General features: G+C 41.1%; 1 protein-coding gene across 1 annotated transcript in view; it reads right to left on the reverse strand.

Moving 5' to 3' along the window:
* UNC5B (unc-5 netrin receptor B) overlaps positions 1 to 20,999 on the reverse strand; it is a 1,477,685-nt gene that overhangs the window by 67,205 nt on the left and 1,389,481 nt on the right. The window contains exon 12 of the mRNA XM_044056822.1: positions 2,530 to 2,698. Coding sequence (XP_043912757.1) covers positions 2,530 to 2,698 — 169 coding nt within the window. The remainder of the gene's footprint in view (positions 1 to 2,529; positions 2,699 to 20,999) is intronic.

A 20,999-nucleotide genomic window follows, 5' to 3' on the forward strand; every position in this document is an offset into this window, starting at 1 on the left:
TATTGAAAGCCCTCAAACAAGCAAAAAAAAAAAAAAAAAACAAAAAAAAACAAACATACCCCAAATACCCCCTAAAACCTATTAACTTAATATTAACACACCAAACTATGTACATCTTCAAATATTGAAATTTTACCCTCATAATAGGAACAAATGTTACAAACTGTCAGTCACACTTACAAAATTGAGTTAACCTAAAAGAAAGGTTATCCATGCTAAGACTCATGGTGCAGCCTGACCTTCTATTAAGTGCTGTCTGTTTTTCTCATCTTTATGCCTCTCCCAGCTGGGAAAACACATGAATGATTTTGGAGAACATTATCTCCTAGCCAATTTTCTTTTTTCCAGCCAATTTCTCTTGATGAGATTGTAGCCAATTTCTTTTTCTCAGATTGTCTCCATGGAGACACGAGGACCAGATACAGAATTGCTACTAAGCATACATTTATTTGCTAACAAAAAGCCTTATAACATTCAATATTCCTTTTCATTTACTTGCTTTCTCTGAAAACATATTACTAGATCAAGGTAAGGGCCTTCATCCAGTCATTCCCCCATACAATAATGAGAAAATGCACATTCATTTTTCTTTTGTCATGCTGTTCTAACAAGACACTTTTTTTACATTACAGTGCCTATATTTCTTAAGCCTGAATAAGGAGAAAGAGAGATGAAGGGAGAAAAATAAAAACAGGAGCACCAGTTTTCAACAGTATCCCCACCTGTTTACAATAGTATCCCCATTACACTTAAAAACAACTGAGAAAATCTGATAGCATGCAAAAAAATCATACACTATAAAAATAGTACTATTAAGAAAAAATGTTGTTCTCCTTCCTCTTCTGTAAGTATTTTTCCGAACATTAATGGCATGAAGTAGGGCATATACCAGGTTTTGTTGTTCTGTCATATTTCACAAATATAATTATTGCTTTGTAATTCCACATTTGTTAATTTCCAAGTTACTGGTTTTATTCCTGTTCATCTCCATCTCCCAAATCCTGTCTCTGCTTCATTTCCAGTGTACTCTCAATTCTTCTAGTCAACTTGCATGCTCCATTCCTTCTCTCCAGCGTTTTCTGTTGAAATATTGGTAAAGGTTTCACTGGCACAATCTGTCTGTGATCTTCATTACAAGAAGAACAAGAAGTAGAATTGCCTTCTATTTCACAGCTTACTTTTTGTTGGACAAACTTTTGTATTTCATCCTTAGCATGTAGTTCATCAAAAAATGATTTTGTCACTACAAGGAAAATATTTTGAAGATAGCTGTGTACAGCAGTTTTGAATCTCATGCCTGCTTCTCGACATTCCCTGAATAGTGGAATAAACTCCTCTTCTGCCTGGTGTAATCATTCTCCACAAACACTCTGCTGTCTCCCACTTTTAGTACTTTGTCCTTCTGCCACAATTTTGTCAGAATCAACTCCTTCTGCTGGTAGGATTTCATCTTTACTATTAAAGGTCTAGGTTGCTTTCTCATAGCCAGGTTTGTAGCACATGATGTGCCCTTTCAATTAACAATTCCTGCTGTGGAATACCAGTCCACTTATTTATTTGTGCTTTCATAAAATAAATATAATCTATTCCTTCCAGCTTGTCTGGTACAGCTGAAAATCTCAGGTTTTCTCTACATGCTCTGTCCTCTAATTCTATTATTTTTTTAAACAATTCTTCTTGAGCAGTCTCATACTCAGCCAGCCTTTTCTTCATTTTGACCTCTGATTTTTGCAATTTTATCACCTCATCTAAATATCTGTTTAAAGCTTCTTCCATTTTTTCAAGCCTTTTGTTGTTTGAGTTGATATTCTCCATCAGTGTTTTCTTTATTTTAACCAGGTCTGTGTGCAGTTGTCTTATGCTTTCCTCAAGGTTACTAGAAGTCGTATCTGGAGCTTGCACTGCTTTTTGCTGAATAGCTGCAGTACTTTTCTGAGTCAGTGTTTTTTTCTCACCTTTTGTAGTTGATTTTCTTTCAGGTCCTCTGTATTTCTTTTTTCCTGGCATCCAGCTATGCAGTTACCAGCCAGTTACTGAAATTTACCTAGAAACACAAATGTCCAATGGCCTTCTCTGCTGGGTTTCTATTTCTACATTGGGAGAGCTAGAATTAAGCTGTTACTCAATGTGCAGCCATCTTGGGAGAAACTCTGCAGATAGAGTTCTTTAACATTAAACAGTTACTTATTGTTTTCAGAATGACCTGAAAACTGCTAATTCACCTCTTTTTAAAGACCATGAAAGATCAGATTAAGGAGCAACCAATGCACTTTTCTAAATTTACAGGTGATTAACTAGAGGGTACCACTTAATTCTACTCTTGCAATACAATCAAGGGCCAAACGTATAATACATTTTATGCACAGTGGAAACTGCTCAGTATTGCACGCTACAACACCTGCTTCACACAACACTTTAACTAGTTACTAGCTTTACATGTTTTTGCTTAGAGCTAAGTAAGAGGATAAAGCAACACAGGTAGTAAAAAATGACACCGACACTTGGCCTGCAAAATGCAGTGTTTCTTACCTCCCAGTTTCCTTGATGTGACTGTGTCTTTAGTCTAAGAACCCAGTCAGGTGTGCTGACATCAGCACAGTGTGGGATGGTTAGAACCACTGGACGACACAGTTGCAATCCTGTGGGCCCGCAGCTCACTATGGAGCTTAGAGTTGTCTGAGTGCCATCGGAGGGTAATCTAAAGTAAAGAGAATTTAACAGAATGGCTGTAAAAAATATTTAAGAAATTTAAAAAAAATCTACTGCAATTTCTTCTGTATTGATATGTGCCTAAAAATATTCCCCAAAAGGAAATAAAGAAATAAAGATGGACACTGAAATTCCTGAACATCATTACAGTTATATGGTCAGTAGTTCTAGCTCAAGTTGTCAGTAAAATGAGAATGTATATGGCACCTAAAAAACACATCCATTAAAAAGACAATCAGGAGACGAGGCAATAATGCTGTACATTTAATGAAGAGGATAACTTCATTATGCATGACATTACAAAGAAGTACACAACCAGTTTAGAGAGATAACATTTATAAAGCAGTACAGCCAGCACAGAGAGCTAATTATATTTATGTATGAAAAAGTTACCTAAATCCATCAGCACTTAATATAGCCAGTAAGGGAGCACTTCATTCTGTTTTATGCTCAAACTAATACACAAAATCTGTTAAACAGAAATGTCATAATGGTTAAAGTAAGCATATTCCAGTGATTCAAAAATATTTGTCACATTATGGTAAGAAGTTTTGCTCGGTGAGCAGCCATGTGCAGGGTGTGTGCAATTCAGAGGCACACTTTGCATGAGCATTGGAGTCCATAGAGCAATGCTGCTCGTGGTACATGCTAATGGGCAATAGTACTAAACTGAGGGGCTCTGTGTATGCAATTGGGGTAAAACAAGATGGCAAAGCAATTAAAAATGTATAAAAAGCATAATAAAATGAAAAAAATGCTGCAGGCTGCAGTGAATGTACTTTTGATTTAGTAAATTAAAAAAATAAGCGCATTCGTTCATTAAGTGCAAGACTTCATCAGATAATACAAACATCATGCACCTGCTCTTCATTTATAATACACTCAATTTAAAATCTTAATTACTCAACCAATCAACATACTCTTAAAGAACCAGGACAATTAAAATACACATCATTTAAAGCATACAAAGAACCAGGTCAGTGAAATAAAAAAAAACATAAAAATATATGTTAAAACACTTCTACATTAAAAGTTTTAAAACACTTACACATGCTAATATATATATTTATGTATTTTATAATTTCCCTGACTTTAACACCAAGACACTGTTGATTGATATTGTATTATTAATCCCAGGGTACTGAGTGGCATATTAATTAATCACAGTAATTCCTTCCTTTCTAAATGGGATTCCCACTCACCCCCCTCTAACATTATAAGGGAACTTTTCTAGCACAATTTTTTTTAAATCCCTGCATTCAATACTGTGCTTATATAGGGCATTCTTAATATCCTTTTTTTTTTAGTACATACAACTTCTCACGACTCGTGGAAATGTATCAATATCTGGTGCATTCATTAAATTTGGTCGAGAAAGTCCCAAACAAACTCCTTCAGTTTTACAGGAGTTCAATATTTGAGATAACAATTCAACAAGTACAGACAGATCAGTTTTAGTTTTTTTACTTTTTGTATGAAATGTTGATCCACCACATGCTCCCAACTCAGAATCATTACTGCAATCATCCTGATCAGGTGTAATCAGTTCGGAGGTAAATTCGAAATGTCCCACTGTTGAAGATACAAAATACAAATAACCACAAATAATACTGATTAACTGATGTGTATTTTATTTGTCCTTCTTCTATAAGAGTCCGTTGATTGGTTGATAAATTAAGTTTTTAAGTTGAGTGTATTATAAATGAAGGGGTGTATGGTGTTTGTATTATCTGATAAAGTCTGATACTCAATGGCCGAAAGTACTTATTTTTTAATTTAATGAACCAAAAGTACATTTACAGCAGCTTGGCAGCATTTTTTTCATTCTATTTTTGTGTATGCTTACACTGAAGATTATTTGTGGTTATAAAAAGCATAATATCATGCCCTAGAACTAGTTGTAATGACCACAGCCAAATCCTCATACTCATGTAGGGGGACCATGGAAAAAATGCTACAATTTGCCTCAACATTAGTACATGTGTATATGCAATCAGAGGTATAGCTAAGGTGGGGCAAAGGGGAACCACCCTGGGCACAAACTGTTAGGGGGCTTGACTGGCATCTACCAATCAGTCTTTGGTGTATCACTGGCTTTCAGAACCGAATGCAGAACATTCAGCCTCATGCACATGTCTGAGCGAGGTACAATGCATGTGCTTGAGCATGGGAATATTGTGAGGAGGCTCTTAGCAATGCCCAGCTTCATCCTGCTAAGAAAGGCATCACTATCACTGTAATATTCTCACAACATGCAGTAGAGCTAAACTCTATTTGCAGTATTTCACGTCTTTAACCTCATACTGCCATTGACCACACTACTAAGGTGCTCTACTATGCAAAACAATTATTGCAATGGGAAACAGCCATGACGATGAAATGGTAGCCATTATTCTTTGGTATGACACCAGGTGAATGGTTATGGCTCCAGTTGGCACTGGCATTTGCAGTGTACCCTGATGATGCTCTCAGAAGACTAAAGTATTTCTCCATTTCCTCAATAGAGAACACTGAGATCACTTACTGAGGGACTCATATGAAGCCCTCAGTATAAGGTGAATACCTGGCACCATCTCACCATGGCAGAACCCAAGGCCATTGGTATCCCCAGAACTATCAAGCAGTGTAGGCACCACTATTGTGACCTGAAAGGCACCATCCAAGCCTTCTTCATCAATAGGAAGAAGCGGTCAGAATGAGAGCTCCTGAGATCTACTGTAGGTATATTTCAAACTTCTTTTCTTTTAAAGAGTAATCATACCAGTATGGATGGCAGTGCAATAATGTCTGCTTTTGATTTTTACCCATGCTCTGGAGGCCATTGTTGAGAATCACCAGCAGTATCCGTGGAGGTTAGCCTACATTTCCAGGTCCAGGGTTGAATACACATGTTTTATAGCGTACCTTTTGAAGCGATTTGGTTGTCAGTCACGGTCTCATTATGGAAACATAGCCATATGTATAGGCAGATTCAATGTGGGGAGTGTGCTAACACCTGTTGCATATTACCTATTACCTATTAGCTACATTTGGAAGATAGCCACATCAGTGTTTTGCTAGTACATATGATTGTTAGCTGCTGAAAGTTTAGCTGTAGTAGCGTTGCCTCAGTGGTTCAACATGTGGAACACTTGCCTTTTACGGCTCACAGCAGGATGGTAGTGGGTTATATTCTCACAGTAGTTCCCTTCTACCTGTATGAAACATTGTATATTCCACCACTGAGGGAACATCTACTGCTGGGCCTATGCTTGAGTTTTACGTGAGGCCAAGTCTGACTGACTTTAAGGTAGCTGCATACAACAAGCCAGCCAAACTTTATTGTGCGTAATAGTTCCTGCTATAAAAACATATATAGCCACTCAAGTGCATGATATTTTACTTACAACCTACACAGTCACTATCCAGTAACAGGTTCTGCATATAGTTGCCAGTAGTATTGTTGCCACAGTGGGCTCAACAAGTAAAACACTTGCTTTTCCTGGTCTCAAGGTAGGATGGTTTGGGGTTCTATTTCCACTACAGGTGCTTCACTTCCATCTACTTGACACAGAGTACATTACATCTTTGTGGGGTGGAGGGGAGTGAACATCAACTGCACCATGCCTGAGACCATCTACATGACACACAGAACATTACCACATGGAGGAGTATCAACAGCTGTCCTATACTTGAGACTTGTGTTTGGTCCCCTAGCTGCATACCACAGGAAGGCTGACTTCTATATCATGTGGGACAGCCCACGTCTACTGATATATACATTTGCATGCCCATCACCATATGATATTGTACTGTCAGCACACACCTTTTTCAGGTCATAGAAATTGCAAAACTCAAGTTACATGTGCTTCCATTTGCAGTACATTCCTGCTATCCTCACTGATTTTTTTTTCTTCGATGTAAAGCAGTTGTGATTGAGGTAACACATCTTCATTGTTTTGTAGTAATGCATGGAAGTGTATATTCACATTTCTCTTCCTCCACCCTGTTTGTTGCTACCTTTTCTGCTTATTACATTTCTTTTTGGTTTTGTCTGTTGCTTCTCTACATTTATTTTCCTTTTATATGCAGCAATATCCACAGCACTGCCTGTGGCCCTGCTACAGACCACCAGCCCCAGAGACCAGCACCACAGCCACCATTTCAAGACTAGGCTACTGTGGCTGCCTCCCAGGATGTGCCCATGGCACAGGAGGCTGAGTGGCCTTCAAGCCCTGCTCTTTGTGGGGCTTCACTGGTCAGGATTTCTGTAGTTCCTGCTAGTGGCTCTGCCATGGGTGAGGACCCATTTATACAGGGGATCCATCTTGCAGAGGTAGTAGGGGAGCTGGTGGACAAGTACCTCAATGTCCAGATTGGCCACTTAGAAATACTCTTTTTGCAGCTTGCAGAGTCACAACACTGCCCAATGCTGGAAACACAATCAGAGTCATGGCTGTGTGGAGTGGGTACCCAAGGTGGAATCTGATCTCCTACTGGGTCCAACAGAGGCAGAGTGATGCTGGCAATACTCGGCTTACCCCCCCCAACCCATTGTTCTCTATTCCTGTTTTTGTCTATGTTTGCCCTTACTTATTGTCCAGTCCCCAGAGCCATTATATTACTATCTTTGTCTTATGTTTCCTGTTCCACTGTACTTCCCCTCCTTCAATATGTCAGTACCTCAAGTCAGTCTTGTTTGTCTTCTATGTTTGTTTATGTCCCCCTGCTTTATACCCTCTTACTTTCCTTCAACTTTCTTTACTTCCTTCCCAACCTTCCTTTTTGCTAAATATAAAATGGGCAACTGTAACAGAAAAAAAATATCCTACCTTCCTCACAGCCATCCCAGTCATTTCTTGCCATTTCTCCTAATTTGTTTCCTTCTACTTGCCTTCTGCTTTTTTCATAACTCTACTACACTTCCATTTCCACCCTTTAACTTTGTCAAAAAATAGATGAAACCACATTGCATTAGCCCTTTAAGGCTTTTAGATGCCTATTCTGTCTTGTAATTTTCCTGCATGTGGGAATGTGCCAAGCTGCTTTGAGACATGTACCTGCTCCAAGTTCATTGACATTTTTCCTTGTATACCGTGGTCATCAATGGATGATATTAGCTCTTACCACAGGCCCTGCTCTGGCTGTGAGTGGGATTTTTAATTATCTGCTATGTTCACACTACTGTTTCACAATGTTGATCCTTAGTGAGCTTCAGGCTATGTCACACCTGATAAGCAAACAATAGCTGGCCTGGCATGACAGTGCCAGCCATGTTTCTGAATCCCAGGGAATATGTATCAGGCTTCTGCAAAAAAGAAAGCCCATACAATATCCAGTAATGTATTCTCATACTGACAGTGTAGCATCTTGAAGACGAGTAGAATTCTTGCTTTTACACTCAATTCTGAAGTTAAGTAACCTTGCAGGGACAGTATATTAGTGCAGGAAGAATAGTTCAGATGGACTTACACCCATACCTCTCAGCTTCTTTGCTCAAGAATCAAAGACCAAGTCATAAATAAGAAGGGAGACAGGCCCCAACTTATGGATCATTTTTAAATATTAATCTAATTTGCTTAGAAAGTTACAGAAGTACACATCTTACACCAATTTGCATTTTATGAAGAATAAGAAATGTGCAAATATAAGACCTGGCATTATTTACTGACTACAATCCTCAAAGATGTACCTGAAAAACAAAAATTTACAAGGGAAAGAGCAAAAATATGAGGCAAAAAAGGGCATTCTGTAAAAGCAGTGACAAATGAGAGTTATGTTTGTCCTGCTGCAAAAGCAACTTTTACTATATTTATTTGTATATGTATGTGACCTGGGATTCAGAAAGGCTTAGCATAATGCATACGTTTTAACTCAGAAGGTTTCCAGAATGTGCTAAACCTTTTGAATTCAGAGAACTTTCTATCCTCAGTGCAGACAGAGGTCTAATAGGGGGAAGCTGCATGCATATTTTTTTTTAATTTTAAAATGTAGCAAATTGTTCACTACAATGTAGTGAGTAGTTTTCTACAGTTATACCACACATGGAGCACTAGAGTGCTCAGGTTTGACAGAAAATGCAATATCGGCTTTTAAAAGCTAGTATTGTACTAAACAGCAATCATGATTGGCCGATCATACCCCCCCAACACTTTGTGCATGGGGCAGTTGCCACTTTTGCCCTATCCTAGCTACACTACTGGTGGCCTGAATGAGGTTGCATGAATGTATGTTAATGTGATTTGTGCATGTCCAGCAGGCATACCTGTCAACCTGCAGACATTGAAAACAGGAGCAAAGGCCCTTGAAAAATAAGAATATCCATATAACAATCTGGACCTCTAATTAGCATAAAATATGAATATCAAACAGCACATAAATCTCTCCGCTTCCAGTAGGAACATGAGAGTCTACTCACTTGAAAAACAGAGTGGCAAAATGATGGAAAAACATAAGCACCTTATCAAAGAGATACAGCAAGATCTGTAAAATTTAATGAACTATATCAGAAAATGCTGCCATACAGGATAATTTATTTTTGTTTTAGAAAAAGGGAGTTATATGATTTGAGTCCTCATACTTTAAATTATTGTTGCTACTACTATACTAGAAATGTAGTGCAGCTATCTGTGTACCAGACATCTTCAAAAATCACATGAAGAAGGGGATTCAGAAAATTGTGTGGAGTAAATCAAGCCTGAAAACAGGGACATACCTCCAAAAATAGGGACATTCTAAATCGGGCCTGAAAATAGGAAAGTTCCTACAAAATATGGAGAGTTGAGAGATCTACTGCCAGGGTGGCTATACTAGATAGATTAGATACGAAGTTGCAAGTCTGGATGTGTGTGTGTGTGTGTGTGTGTGTGTGTGTGTGTGTGTGTGTGTGTGTGTGTGTGTGTGTGTGTGTGTGTGTGTGCGTGTGTGTGTGTGTGTGTGTGTGTGCGTGTGTGCATGTGCATGTGCAATTGTGTGTATACACATGGATATCTGAATGTGTGGATGTGTAAGTGTAGTAGGGTTAAAGTCATACAAGGCCTCTAGAGAGAACACTAGCACAGTTGTGTCTGATGACACGAGTGTTTGATTAGGAGATATTGCCCTAATATGATAATGAAGTTTTTCTCATTATGACCACCTGTCCCTGGGGCTTCCCTACATATCCTTGAAGGAATGTCAGTAGCCCACAGAAAAAAAGATGCAAGTCATCAAGCTGAATGCTTTTTCCCATAGGAAATCATTGCTGGCACAAGTTCTAAGTGTGCACCTGCAGTGATTCACTTCTTTAGGAAGATTTCTCCATTCTTCAAGTTGGTGCAACCATGGACTCAGTACATATATATGTTTGTGGGGCTCTACCCCCATATTTGGGGGGTGCATGGGGGCTTGCCCCATGAAAAACAAGGAAAAAAACGTTTTGGTATTTTTTTCATTCTTTTGGGACATCGACTGTCAGGAAGTCGGTGTTTCAAAGTAAAACGCTGTCACTGAATCGCATTTTCTCTCTCTTGTGCTAATTGACCTACCTGCATTGGGTAATTAGTCTATGCAGTAAGTATTTTATCGAACACTAGAGGTGTTATTTTATGTTCTGCGTATCAACAGTATTTTTGGACTATGTGAATCAATGGTTTGTGAAGCTGAGATTTACTGTTTGGTCTCTGGATTTAGGAACATTAGTTTCAGTCTTTTTAATAGAACCATTTTATTACACTATGATGCTTCAGTGGCATAATATCATTGTTGTTTAAACAGATTTACCTGGGAAAAGTGGCATTTGCTGAATGAAGCTAACAAAGGTGAAATGCGTAACATGCGTTGCACATTTCCTGCACTGAAATAAGATCAACGATCAGGAAATGTAAAATAAGATCAAAGATGTCACCTATTTAGTTAGGACAAATTCTTATTTTTTTAACCATATAAAAATGTCTATTGCTTTCAGAAGCAACCTTGAGGTATCAGAACATTCAAAGTACACAATTCTCAAAATGACAGCTGACAAAAACATAAGTGACAGAAGGGCTGTCAGACTGCACATTCTGTACTCTTGTACTTCAGACACAACTATTAAGGCGCTTTCCTTCACTTTCTTTTATCAAGTAAGAACTGTCTTTTTCAGAGTATGCTATGACCACTGGTTAAATGACTTGCTCAGGGTCAGTGCAGTTTTCAAGTAGATGCTGAGTGGAGTCAAACCCAGTTGTTTAGCAGAAAGTTCATTTTGAGCTCACAGCATTAACTATTAAATGCTGTACCATTTAAAGCATGAAGGGATGGAACCCTCTGTGTTGTTTGTCTAAAGTTGATAGAGATACATATATAATTTTAAAAATAATTCACAAATGTAAATGCCTGTTTATTTCATACTACAGAATCATTTATACAGCATGAGTGTTCTGCTGTGTAAAAAGTGGTAAATGCTTATATATGAATAAGGTACAGTTTGCTTTGCATCTTATGTGCTGATCCTGAAGGAAACTCTGGAATACTGAAGCTGCTATAGCCCCCTTTTTACCATTTCCTTCATGGTATCAGGATGTTGTGTTAACTGTCACCATCTCCCTTGATTCAGTGCCACACTCCTGCCTTCTTCAACACTCATGCCTAACTGTCACAGATCTTCTTTCACATGATCCATCCACCTCTTTGTCAGATACCCTCATTTCCTCTTACTCTCTTCTTGTCTGTCTCAAATCTTCTTCACCAGATTGTCTTCTGCTTTTTTGCACATGTGCCTGGACCACCGTAATCTTTTTCTTTGATCTTTTCTGCAATTTTTGAGCTACTTTGGCTTCTGCTGGGAAATCCTTCTATGTGGCACACCTCATCACTAAGGGCTTTTCATCCAGGAAAAAGGAGGTTATTGTCTCACTGTACTCATCCCTCATTAGACCCATTATAAAATACAATGCCCCATTTGGTATATACCTCTGAAGACATCTGCAACAACTGGAAAGGCCACAGAAATACTTCAGTAAAAGAATTACAGGCCTAAAGCAGATGCCGTATGCTGACCATCTAAAAAAACTCCAGCTATACTCTGTCGCATATCATCTACTCAGAGGCGATCTCGGCTTAACATACAAGGCCATGTCAAACCCAGAGCTGTTGGACATGCTACACTTAAAGAAATCCCAATCCATCAGAGCCACACGCTCCAGGGATCTAAACCTTGTCATCACAATGAACAAAACATGCTGGAAGGATACGTTCCTGACCCAGAGACTCCTCAGACTCTGGAATAGACTGCCCATACATGTCAAGCAGAGCGCCTCTTTGGCCCTCGTCAAAAGGAACCTTGACGATTGGATGGGAGATAGGAAATTCACCCCGGGGATCATGTCAGTCACCCTGCTAGACAGGGGAAGTAAAATATTCTAGGAAGAAATATCCAGGGAATAGTTATGGCTAGGCTTGTATAGGCCCTAGGGCCGATAGTCTAGTACCAACTTATGAACCTATGAACCTATGCTTTTATGTCCTAATTTCTTCATTTGTCTCACAGTGTGCATCCTGTCACCTGTCTCAGGCATGTAATTTCCATCACCTCTAGCTTCGGCATCTCCTCTGCCATTACTGCCCAGGTTTCTGTACCACTCAGTAGTACTGGTCACACCATCTTACTTTTTAGGCTCTTTGGCATTCTTCTGTTATACAATACACCTGACACTCTATGCCAATTGGCTGCAGCCCTTCTGATTCTAGCTTAGTCCCTTTCATTCAGACTTCCCTTCTCCTCAGCCACCTCTCCCAGGTACTTGAAGCTATTGTCCTGTTCTACTGTCTGCCCTTCTATGTCAATTTTCATCATCTTCTGACTTCCCCCAATTTGCTGCCATCACTACTGTCTTATCTGTACCCGCGGTGGTGGTGCTGCTGTAGCATTGTTGCCTCACAGTAAGACGCTGTCCAGTTCGATTCTCAGCTAGAGCGTCTTCTGCGTGGAGACATGCGTGAATGGGCGTACCTTTGTTGAAGGTTGTGCGTCAGAGCTAGTAAATTGGCACGTAAAAATCAACTGCCAATCATTAGCGGAACGGAGTTCCGCTGTGGCGACCCCTAACTGGGAAAAGCCGAAAGACACAACAACAACAACAACAACTACTGTCTTATCTGTACTTTGTACTTACTTATCCCACATGCCATCAGCTTTGCATTCCATTCCTCTAGGCTTTGCTGAAGTTCTTGCTCAGAATCTGCCTGTAATGCCACATCATCTGCATACAACAATTTTTTTTGATTTGCTCCATCCAACCTGTTTACTAATGTAATCCATCACCAGTATGAACAGCAGTGGGCTCAGAGCTGAACCCTGATGCACACCCACTCCTAGTGGGAACCCCTCTGTGAGGCCAAACATCGTTTGTACTTGAGTTATTGGATCTTTGTACATAGTTTGCACTTATACTACCAATGTGTCTGGGACTTTGAACCAGTGCAGGAGTACCCAAATCAGCTTTTTTGGGACTCTGTCATATGCCTTCTCCAGGTTTAGGAATGCCCAATTGGACTTTTTCCTCATTTCTAGCTTCTTCTCATTATGTGTCTCATTGCAAACATTTGGGTCAATTGTGCTGCATCCTGATCTGAATCTGAAATGTTTATCTCACATCTTACTTTCTACTATGCTGCATATCCGTTTATCAGTTGCCCTCTCCAGAACTTTCATGCAGTGTGACAGGAGTTTGATACCTCTGTACTGCCGTCAGTTTTGGATGCCCCTTTGTTCTTGCACACTGGCATGAGTATGCTTATTCTATAGTCATCTGAGACATGTCTTTCTCTCCATACCACTATGATAACCCTCAATTGCCATTTCTCCCCTATGTCACCCAGCATCTTTATCATATCTGCTGCGACCTCATTTCAACCTGCCGCTTTCCCTGACTTCATTTTCCTTAATGCTGTTCTTACTTCCTTTAGCGTTGGTTCCTCTTCTGCTCTCATCATAGGCTGTGTCTGGGGCAGTACAGCTTCTGTGGAGTTTTCTTCATTCAGAGGCTGCTGGAAGTACTCTTTCCATCTTCCTTTGATGTCATGTGAACTGGTGAGCAGTTCATTGCTGGCAACTCTTATGCACAATGTCTGACTATCTTATTTATCTTTCTGTCTTTACCTTGCAACCTGATATAGTTTCTTTGTGCCACCTACTGGGTCTCTTTCCAAAAGCTGGTAGGGTTCCTCTGATGCCCTGTTCTTTGCTATTGCAACTCCTTTCTTAGCCTCTTTGTTAGGCAATCAGTAATCCTTTCTTACCTTTTTCCTGCACTCTTCCTTTCTTTTGATGACTTCCTGGATTTCTGCATTCCACCACCAGTTTTCCTTATGTACCTTATTGCCATAAAGTACAGTTGTGTACCTACCATAAATGTAGATGTTCGAGTGTATTCACTGTTGCAGTCATTACACTTGGGTTATCCTGCTGGCAGGCGACCTGCAGTCAGCCCGAGTTCCAAAGTCTTGGTCCGGCGTCGGTTGTTGTCGCCTCTTCCCTGACGTCAGTGCGCCAGGGGTATAAAAGTTACAACCGACGCCATTTTCTTCATTTTTTCTTGCCCCAGATGTCAGGTGCCCCAGAGAGGAAGGCTGAAAAGATATAAATATGCCAAAAAAATACATATATTACTATAAACATTTCCTTCATCTACAAGCAAATACACCACATAGGTTGTATAGAGTTGAGAAGTATAGAATAGTCCCAGCAAAGAAAAGGGGGATGGTGGGTAGGTAACATGGACTGCAACAGTGAATACACTCGAACATCTACATTTATGGTAGGTACACAACTGTACTATGTTCATCGTGTTTCACTGTTGCAGTCATTACACTTGGGTAGAATCCCAAAGCTGAGGATGGGTGGCTGGGTCTAAATTAGATTTGGAGAAGCTAGCAAGCCCTGCAGAACTGCAGTGGCAAAGCCTGCTCTGGATTTAGAGTAGAGAGGTAGGTGGTAGCGCTTGGTAAAAGTGTGCACTGAGCTCCAGGTTGCAGCCTCTAAGATGTCTTTGGTTGGTACTCCTCTAAGGAAGGCTGCTGAAGTGGCTGCTGCTCTGGTAGAATGAGGCCTAATGCCCTTAGGCATTGATTTGCCATGTTGTGCATAACAGAAGTGGATGCAGTGTCCTATCCATTTCGAGATTGTCTGCTTTGTAATAGGCTTTCCTTGTGATTTTGCAGCATATGCTACAAACAGTTGCTCAGTTTTTCTGAAAGCTTTTGTTTTGTCCAAATAGAATCTTAGCTGTCTGTGTATATCCAAAGCATGCAGTAGTCTCTCCCCTTTATTCTGGGGATTTGGGTAAAAAGTAGGTAAATGAATGGTTTGGTTTAAGGCCACATTGGAGACCACCTTTGGCATGAATGTTGGGTTTGTCCTAAGAGACACCCTGTCCTGATGAAAAATGAGGAAAGGTTCCACGGCCATTAATGCCTGTAACTCTGAGACTCTTCTTGCTGAAGTTATTGCTAGAAGCAGAGCAGTTTTCCATGACAAGAATTTTAGATCAGCAGTGCTGGCTGGTTCAAAAGGTGGCAGTGTGAGTTTTTCTAAAACAAAATTGAGGTCCCAAGTAGGTACTGGTGCTCTCCTTGGGGGTCTTATATTTTTTGCCCCTCTGAGGTACTGTCGTAGTAGAGGATGTGAAAAAAGAGGAGGTTCCGTATTGTAATGAGCTGAAATGGCAGAGGCATGGATTTTAAAAGATGAGAAAGATAAGCCTTTGTCCAGCATCTCAGTTAGGTATTGTAAAATCTGAGGTATACTAGGGACAAGTGGTTCGAGCCCTTGTGCCTGGTTCCAAGCACAGAATCTCTTCCATTTTTCTGCATAAGATTTCCTAGTGTTGGGCCTCCTGGCTTCTAAAATGACATCCATAACAGCTTTAGAAAGAGGTGCAGTCTGAGTGGCTACATTATCTGCCATGCTGCCAGGTTTAAGGTTCTGAGTTGACTGTGTAGAATCTGGTTGTCTTGTTGTGTCAGAAGATGAGGAATTTGAGGTAGAAGCCAAGCTGGGCCTTGAGACAAATTCTTTAGGATTGGGTACCAATGCTGGTGTGGCCAGTCTGGTGCAATCAGGATCATTTTTGGCCTTTCTTGTCCGACTTTTAGTAGCACCTTAGTGAGAAGAGGCATTGGAGGGAAGGCATAGATGTCAGGGCTTTCCAGCTGAATGATAGAGCATCCACTTTCCATGCTTGAGAGTGATAAGTTCTTGTGCAAAACTTCTGTATTTGGTAATTGTGAGGGGAGGCAAAGAGATCTATGTCTGGGCATCCCCATTTCCTCGTTATCATGCTGAACACTTGTGGATTTAGTTTCCATTCGTGAGGATCCATGAGATTTCTGCTTAGTTCATCTGCCAGTGTATTTTTTGTTCCTGGCAGGAATTGTGCCTGCAGATGTACTTGATAGGTCAGTGCTGTGGTCCACAAAGTCATGGCTTGTCTGCATAGGGGGTAAGAATGTGTGCCCCCTTGCTTGTTTATGTACCATATAAGTGTGGTATTGTCTGTCTTTATTAATAGTTGTCCAGGATGTATTGGGTCCTTGAAAGCTGTCAGGGCATTCTGTACAGCTAGCATCTCTTTTTGATTGATGTGAAGATGCATTTGTTCCTTGGTCCACGTGCCCTGAATACATTTTCCTGCCATAAGTGCCCCCCAGGCATAATCCGATGCATCTGTTGTTATTGTCTGCCTGGCTGTGGGTAAAGTGAAAGGCTGCCCCTTGTTGTGGTGACAGGCCTGGGCCCACCATCGAAATTCCTGTTATAGGCAGGGAATTAAAGTTATGATTGTCTCCAGGCTGTGACAATGCTGAGTCCAAACACTTTTTAGATACCATTGTAGTTTCCTCATATGCAGTTTTGCATATGGAATTAGTAGAATGCAGGATGCCATGAAGCCCAGGGCCTGCAGAATTTTTCTTGCAGGGAGCTGGGTCTTTGTTGCCATCACTTGAAAGTAATGAGTCAGTTGCCTTTGTTTATCTGGCATGAGATAAGCCATCTGGGCAGTTGTATTTAAGCTTGCACCCAGGAATATTATCTCTTGAGAGGGCACTAGTTTTGATTTCTTTTCATTTACTATGTACCCTAGGCAAATTAGCAATCTTTTTACAAATGCCAGATGCTTTAGAAGAATGTCCTTGCTCTCTGCTTGAATAAGGCAGCAGTCCAAGTAGGGATATATTTGAATTCCTTTTTGTCTGCAAAATGCAATTACTGGTGCCAGGCACTTTATGAAGAACCTGGGCACAGTAGATAAGCCAAAGGACAGTGCAGAGAATTGGTAATGCATTGAGCCTGCTATGAATCTGAAGTATCTTCTGTAAGATTGTCTGATTGGAACATGCAGGTATGCCTTCTTGAGGTCCAAAGTAACTAGCCAAGCCTTCTTGCCCAGCATGGGCAGAAGTTGCTGTAGTGTTAACATTTTGAATTTTGGAACATCCCGGAAAGTGTTTAGGATTGACAGGTCCAGTATTGGTCTCCACGTTTTGTCCTTTCTGGGTACTAAGAAAAGTCTTGAGTAAAATCCTTGTCCCTGTTCTTGTTGTGGAACTTTTTGAATAGCTCCCATGTCCATAAGAGCAGCAATCTGTTTTTGTGCGTCTGCCCATTGGTTTTGTGGCAGGTCTGGCATACCTTTTGGTTTTGGAAGCATGTGGAAGTGGAACCTGTAACCCTGAGAAACAATATTCAGCACCCATTGGTCCTGGGTGATCATGTGCCAATTTTTTGAGAAAAGTGCTAGCTTCCCCCCTAGACGTGCTGTCAAGAGGTAAGTGCTTGGCATTTGCAGAGGGAAGTCATTGGGACTGTTTCCTATAAGGTTGTGATTTGTCTTCCCCTCCTTTTGGGGTGGACGCACCCCATTGCTTGGGTCTGTAGGAGCCTTGGGGCTGAGATCTGCCTCTTGGGCGTCTGTATCTGCCTCTTTGTGGCCTGTATGACACTGGAAAGGACCAATTTTTTGAAGGCCAGTTTCTGCTAAATCTAGGTGGTTGAACCTGTAAGAAATCTTTCACTGTCTGCATTGACTTTGCTTTATCCTCCATTTTCTTTAACACCTCTTCTGCCTTAACACCAAACAAAGTATCATGCTGTAATGGTGCATCCAGTAATTTTACTTTAACATGGTCAGGTAAACTTTGTTCTTTCAACCAAGCATGCCTTCGAATAACAGAGCCTGTAACTGCGGCTCTACAAGAAGGCTCTAATGAATCAAAACCACATTGCAGAGTATGCTTTCCTACTTGTTCAACTGCATGCAATAAATCCTGCATTTCCTTACTGTCAGAACCTTCTGTATTTGAAACCATTTTCTGCTTTAACAAAGACATGAGGTACTGTTGGTATTTAAGCATATGAAACTGACAGTTTAAAGCTCTTACAGCTAAAGTAGCAGAAGTGTAAACTTTTTTCCCCCATCTGTCCAAAGCTCTGGAATCCCTATCCAAGGGGACAGGATTTTTAGCAGTAGAAGCCTTAACCCCTTTAGGACCCTGGGAAATTGTTTCTGGGTCTGCAGCGGGGTTTTTTAAAGAAATTTATGAGAGTCAGGGACTCTGTAGTACCTGTCTGGCTTGACTGGTGCAGGGGGTAAAGAATCAGGAGACAGACTGGATTCAGAAAAAACATCATCAACAATATCAAGCACAGGGGGGGATAGCCAGGGGCCTGTGCTGAGGCAGTAAAAGGAAGTCTCTGAGCCTTTTTTGGATTCAGAATAATCCTGGCTCTCCCAATGGAAATGCTCCCTCATGGTGTGCAGGGTTTCCCCAAAAGAATAATCCTCAGGCGGAGAGGCTGAAGGTATGGCCTCTTCTGCATCAGAGTCCTCATAGGTAGGGAGAGAATATCCCTGATCAGAAGAGGAATCAGAGGAAACCTGGTCAGAGGAGTCATAATCAGTGTCTTGCCTAGGCCTTTTGTCAGGAGAGGGATGGGAACCCCTGATTAAGGTAATTAGGTCTTTGGCCATTTTAAGCATCTGTTTCTTTGGCATGGATGACTGTTCTGGAGAATGCTGTACTTGTTTCCCTGTCTTTAATGGTGTTTTTGACTTTGTCTTTGCTGTAGTGAGCTTATATGTAAGCTGTGAAGGTCTGAAAACACCCTCAGAAGCCGATGCCTGCTCAGCAGCTCTGGACCCATCTGCGGGTATAGTTTCCGTAGGCCCAGTACCTTGAGTATCCACAGGCCTCGGTGTCTCCACGTGGCTGTCAGTTACGGCCTGTGGCTCTGAGGTAGCGGGTGTCAGGGGCGCCTCACTGAGAACCGGCAAACCGGCGAGTGGCCTAGAAGAGGCTTCATCGTCGGTTTTGGACCTCGGATGCCTGTCCTTTTCCTTGTCTTTGCGTTTTTTATAAATTCCGGTCGTCGGTTGTTCCGACGGCATTATGTAATTAAACCTTCATCCAAAATAATGTAAAGCAAAATCAAACCGACGTTTAATAGTTCGTTTATTGAATCTAGCACAAAACCGACAACTAGTTACGTTGTGGTCAGGGCCTAGGCAAGGAATACAGTAAGAGTGAAAGTCCTTATGAGGTATTTGCTTCCCACAAGAAATACAATTATTAACTTTTACTGACATCGGTCTGGAGAAAGAAAAAGTTTCCCGAATGGGGTACTTAGCTTTATTGAAGACTTCAGTTCTGAAACTCAATTTTGAAAATCTCAGGAGTCGGCCGACTAGCACTTGTGAACTGCTTTTGCTTCAGGCACCGCGCGGCAAGAAAGACTGGGGAAAATGGAGTTGGTTGCAACTTTTATACCCCTGGCATGCTGACATCAGGGAAGAGGTGACAGCAACCGATGCCGGACCAAGACATTGGAACTCGGGCCGACTGCAGGTCGCCTGCCAGCAGGATAACCCAAGTGTAATGACTGCAACAGTGAAACACGCTGAACATCTAATTCAGCCACATGTATTTTCTGTAGTCCTCACACATGCTGTTTTGAGGTGCTGCTATTCTTCAATTTCACCTATTTCTGACTCTTCTTGGGGTACTAGAGCCCTCAATAATTCCTTTAACTGTTGTACTTTCTCTCCTGTCAACTTTCAGGTCTTCAGCTTGGTCTCTGTTGACATTAGAACCTTCTCTGACCACTACTTGCAGATGACTGTGGCAACCAGTGGTTTATGCTGTGGGCCTGTGGGCCAAATGTTTCACTGGGGATGACTTTGGTATCACTGCTTCTACTCCAGTGCCCTTTCCTTACCAGGAGGAAATCTAACTGAGTTGCATGTTGGCCACTCTTGTATGTGACCTTGTGAATGTACCTCTTTCTGAACCATGTGTTGTTTAATATAAAGCCATTTGCCAGACATCAGTCTAGAATGGCCTCTCCTTCTGTATTCTCATTGCCCCACCCATGTGCACACAGGTAGTCCTCATATCCTCCTCTGTCTGTCCTGACAAGTGCATTCAAATCACCCATTATTAGCACCAGTTGATGTTGTCCTGCTTTATCCAGTTAGTCTCGCAGCTCTTCTCTTCACTATCATAACCTTGATGTGGGCCTAGGCTGAGGTTATGAATACTGTCCTATCATTAGGCTGGAGTCTGATTACCATGAGTCTGTCAGTAATTCTTATGACATCTTTCATTGTCTTCTGAAGCCTCTCTCTCAACACACTTCCCACACCATTTCTAGACTGTCATTTTGCTGAGTAGTAGACTCTGGATCCCAAGCAAAGTGGTTTGTTGCACTGCTTTTCCATCTTGGATATACAGGATGTCCAGCCTTCTCAATACAATCATGACATCTTCTTCCAGGCTCCATCCTGTCAGTGAATCTACACTGACTGTAGCAATTCTTAGTTCTTGTTTGGCAAGTTGATTGGTTTTACATCCAGCTTTTGCTCTAAAGAGCTATTGCAGGTAACCCAGTTTGGGCAACTGGACGGCAAATAGCTTATTGGACCAGGACTGCTAGGCTTTATAGCAGGCACACACTGGCCAGTAGGGGTACATAGACCACTCCTGCCATTATCATGGCTCCCTGGCATAGGTTGGAGTAGGCTGGATCTTCAACCCACGTATCACTGGCAAATACCCATGCCCATTTGGTAACATTAGTCAACATGATTGAATCACCTACAGTGATATTTTACACCTTTGAGTGGCTTTCCCTGCCACAGCATGCATCATACCTTTCAACTGTCCAGATTTTTGCAGACTGTTCAGATTTTTGGCTCATATTTTTGGTCTGTTGCTCATAAAATTTGCAGTTTTCTGGCAAATTACTGGGTAATCTGAGGGTTGAAGTCACTAAATAATGGCATACATTTGAGTTT

Source organism: Protopterus annectens, chromosome 14.part0, assembly GCF_019279795.1.
Source record: "Protopterus annectens isolate FY-2018-M chromosome 14.part0, PAN1.0, whole genome shotgun sequence".
NCBI lineage: Eukaryota > Metazoa > Chordata > Ceratodontiformes > Protopteridae > Protopterus > Protopterus annectens.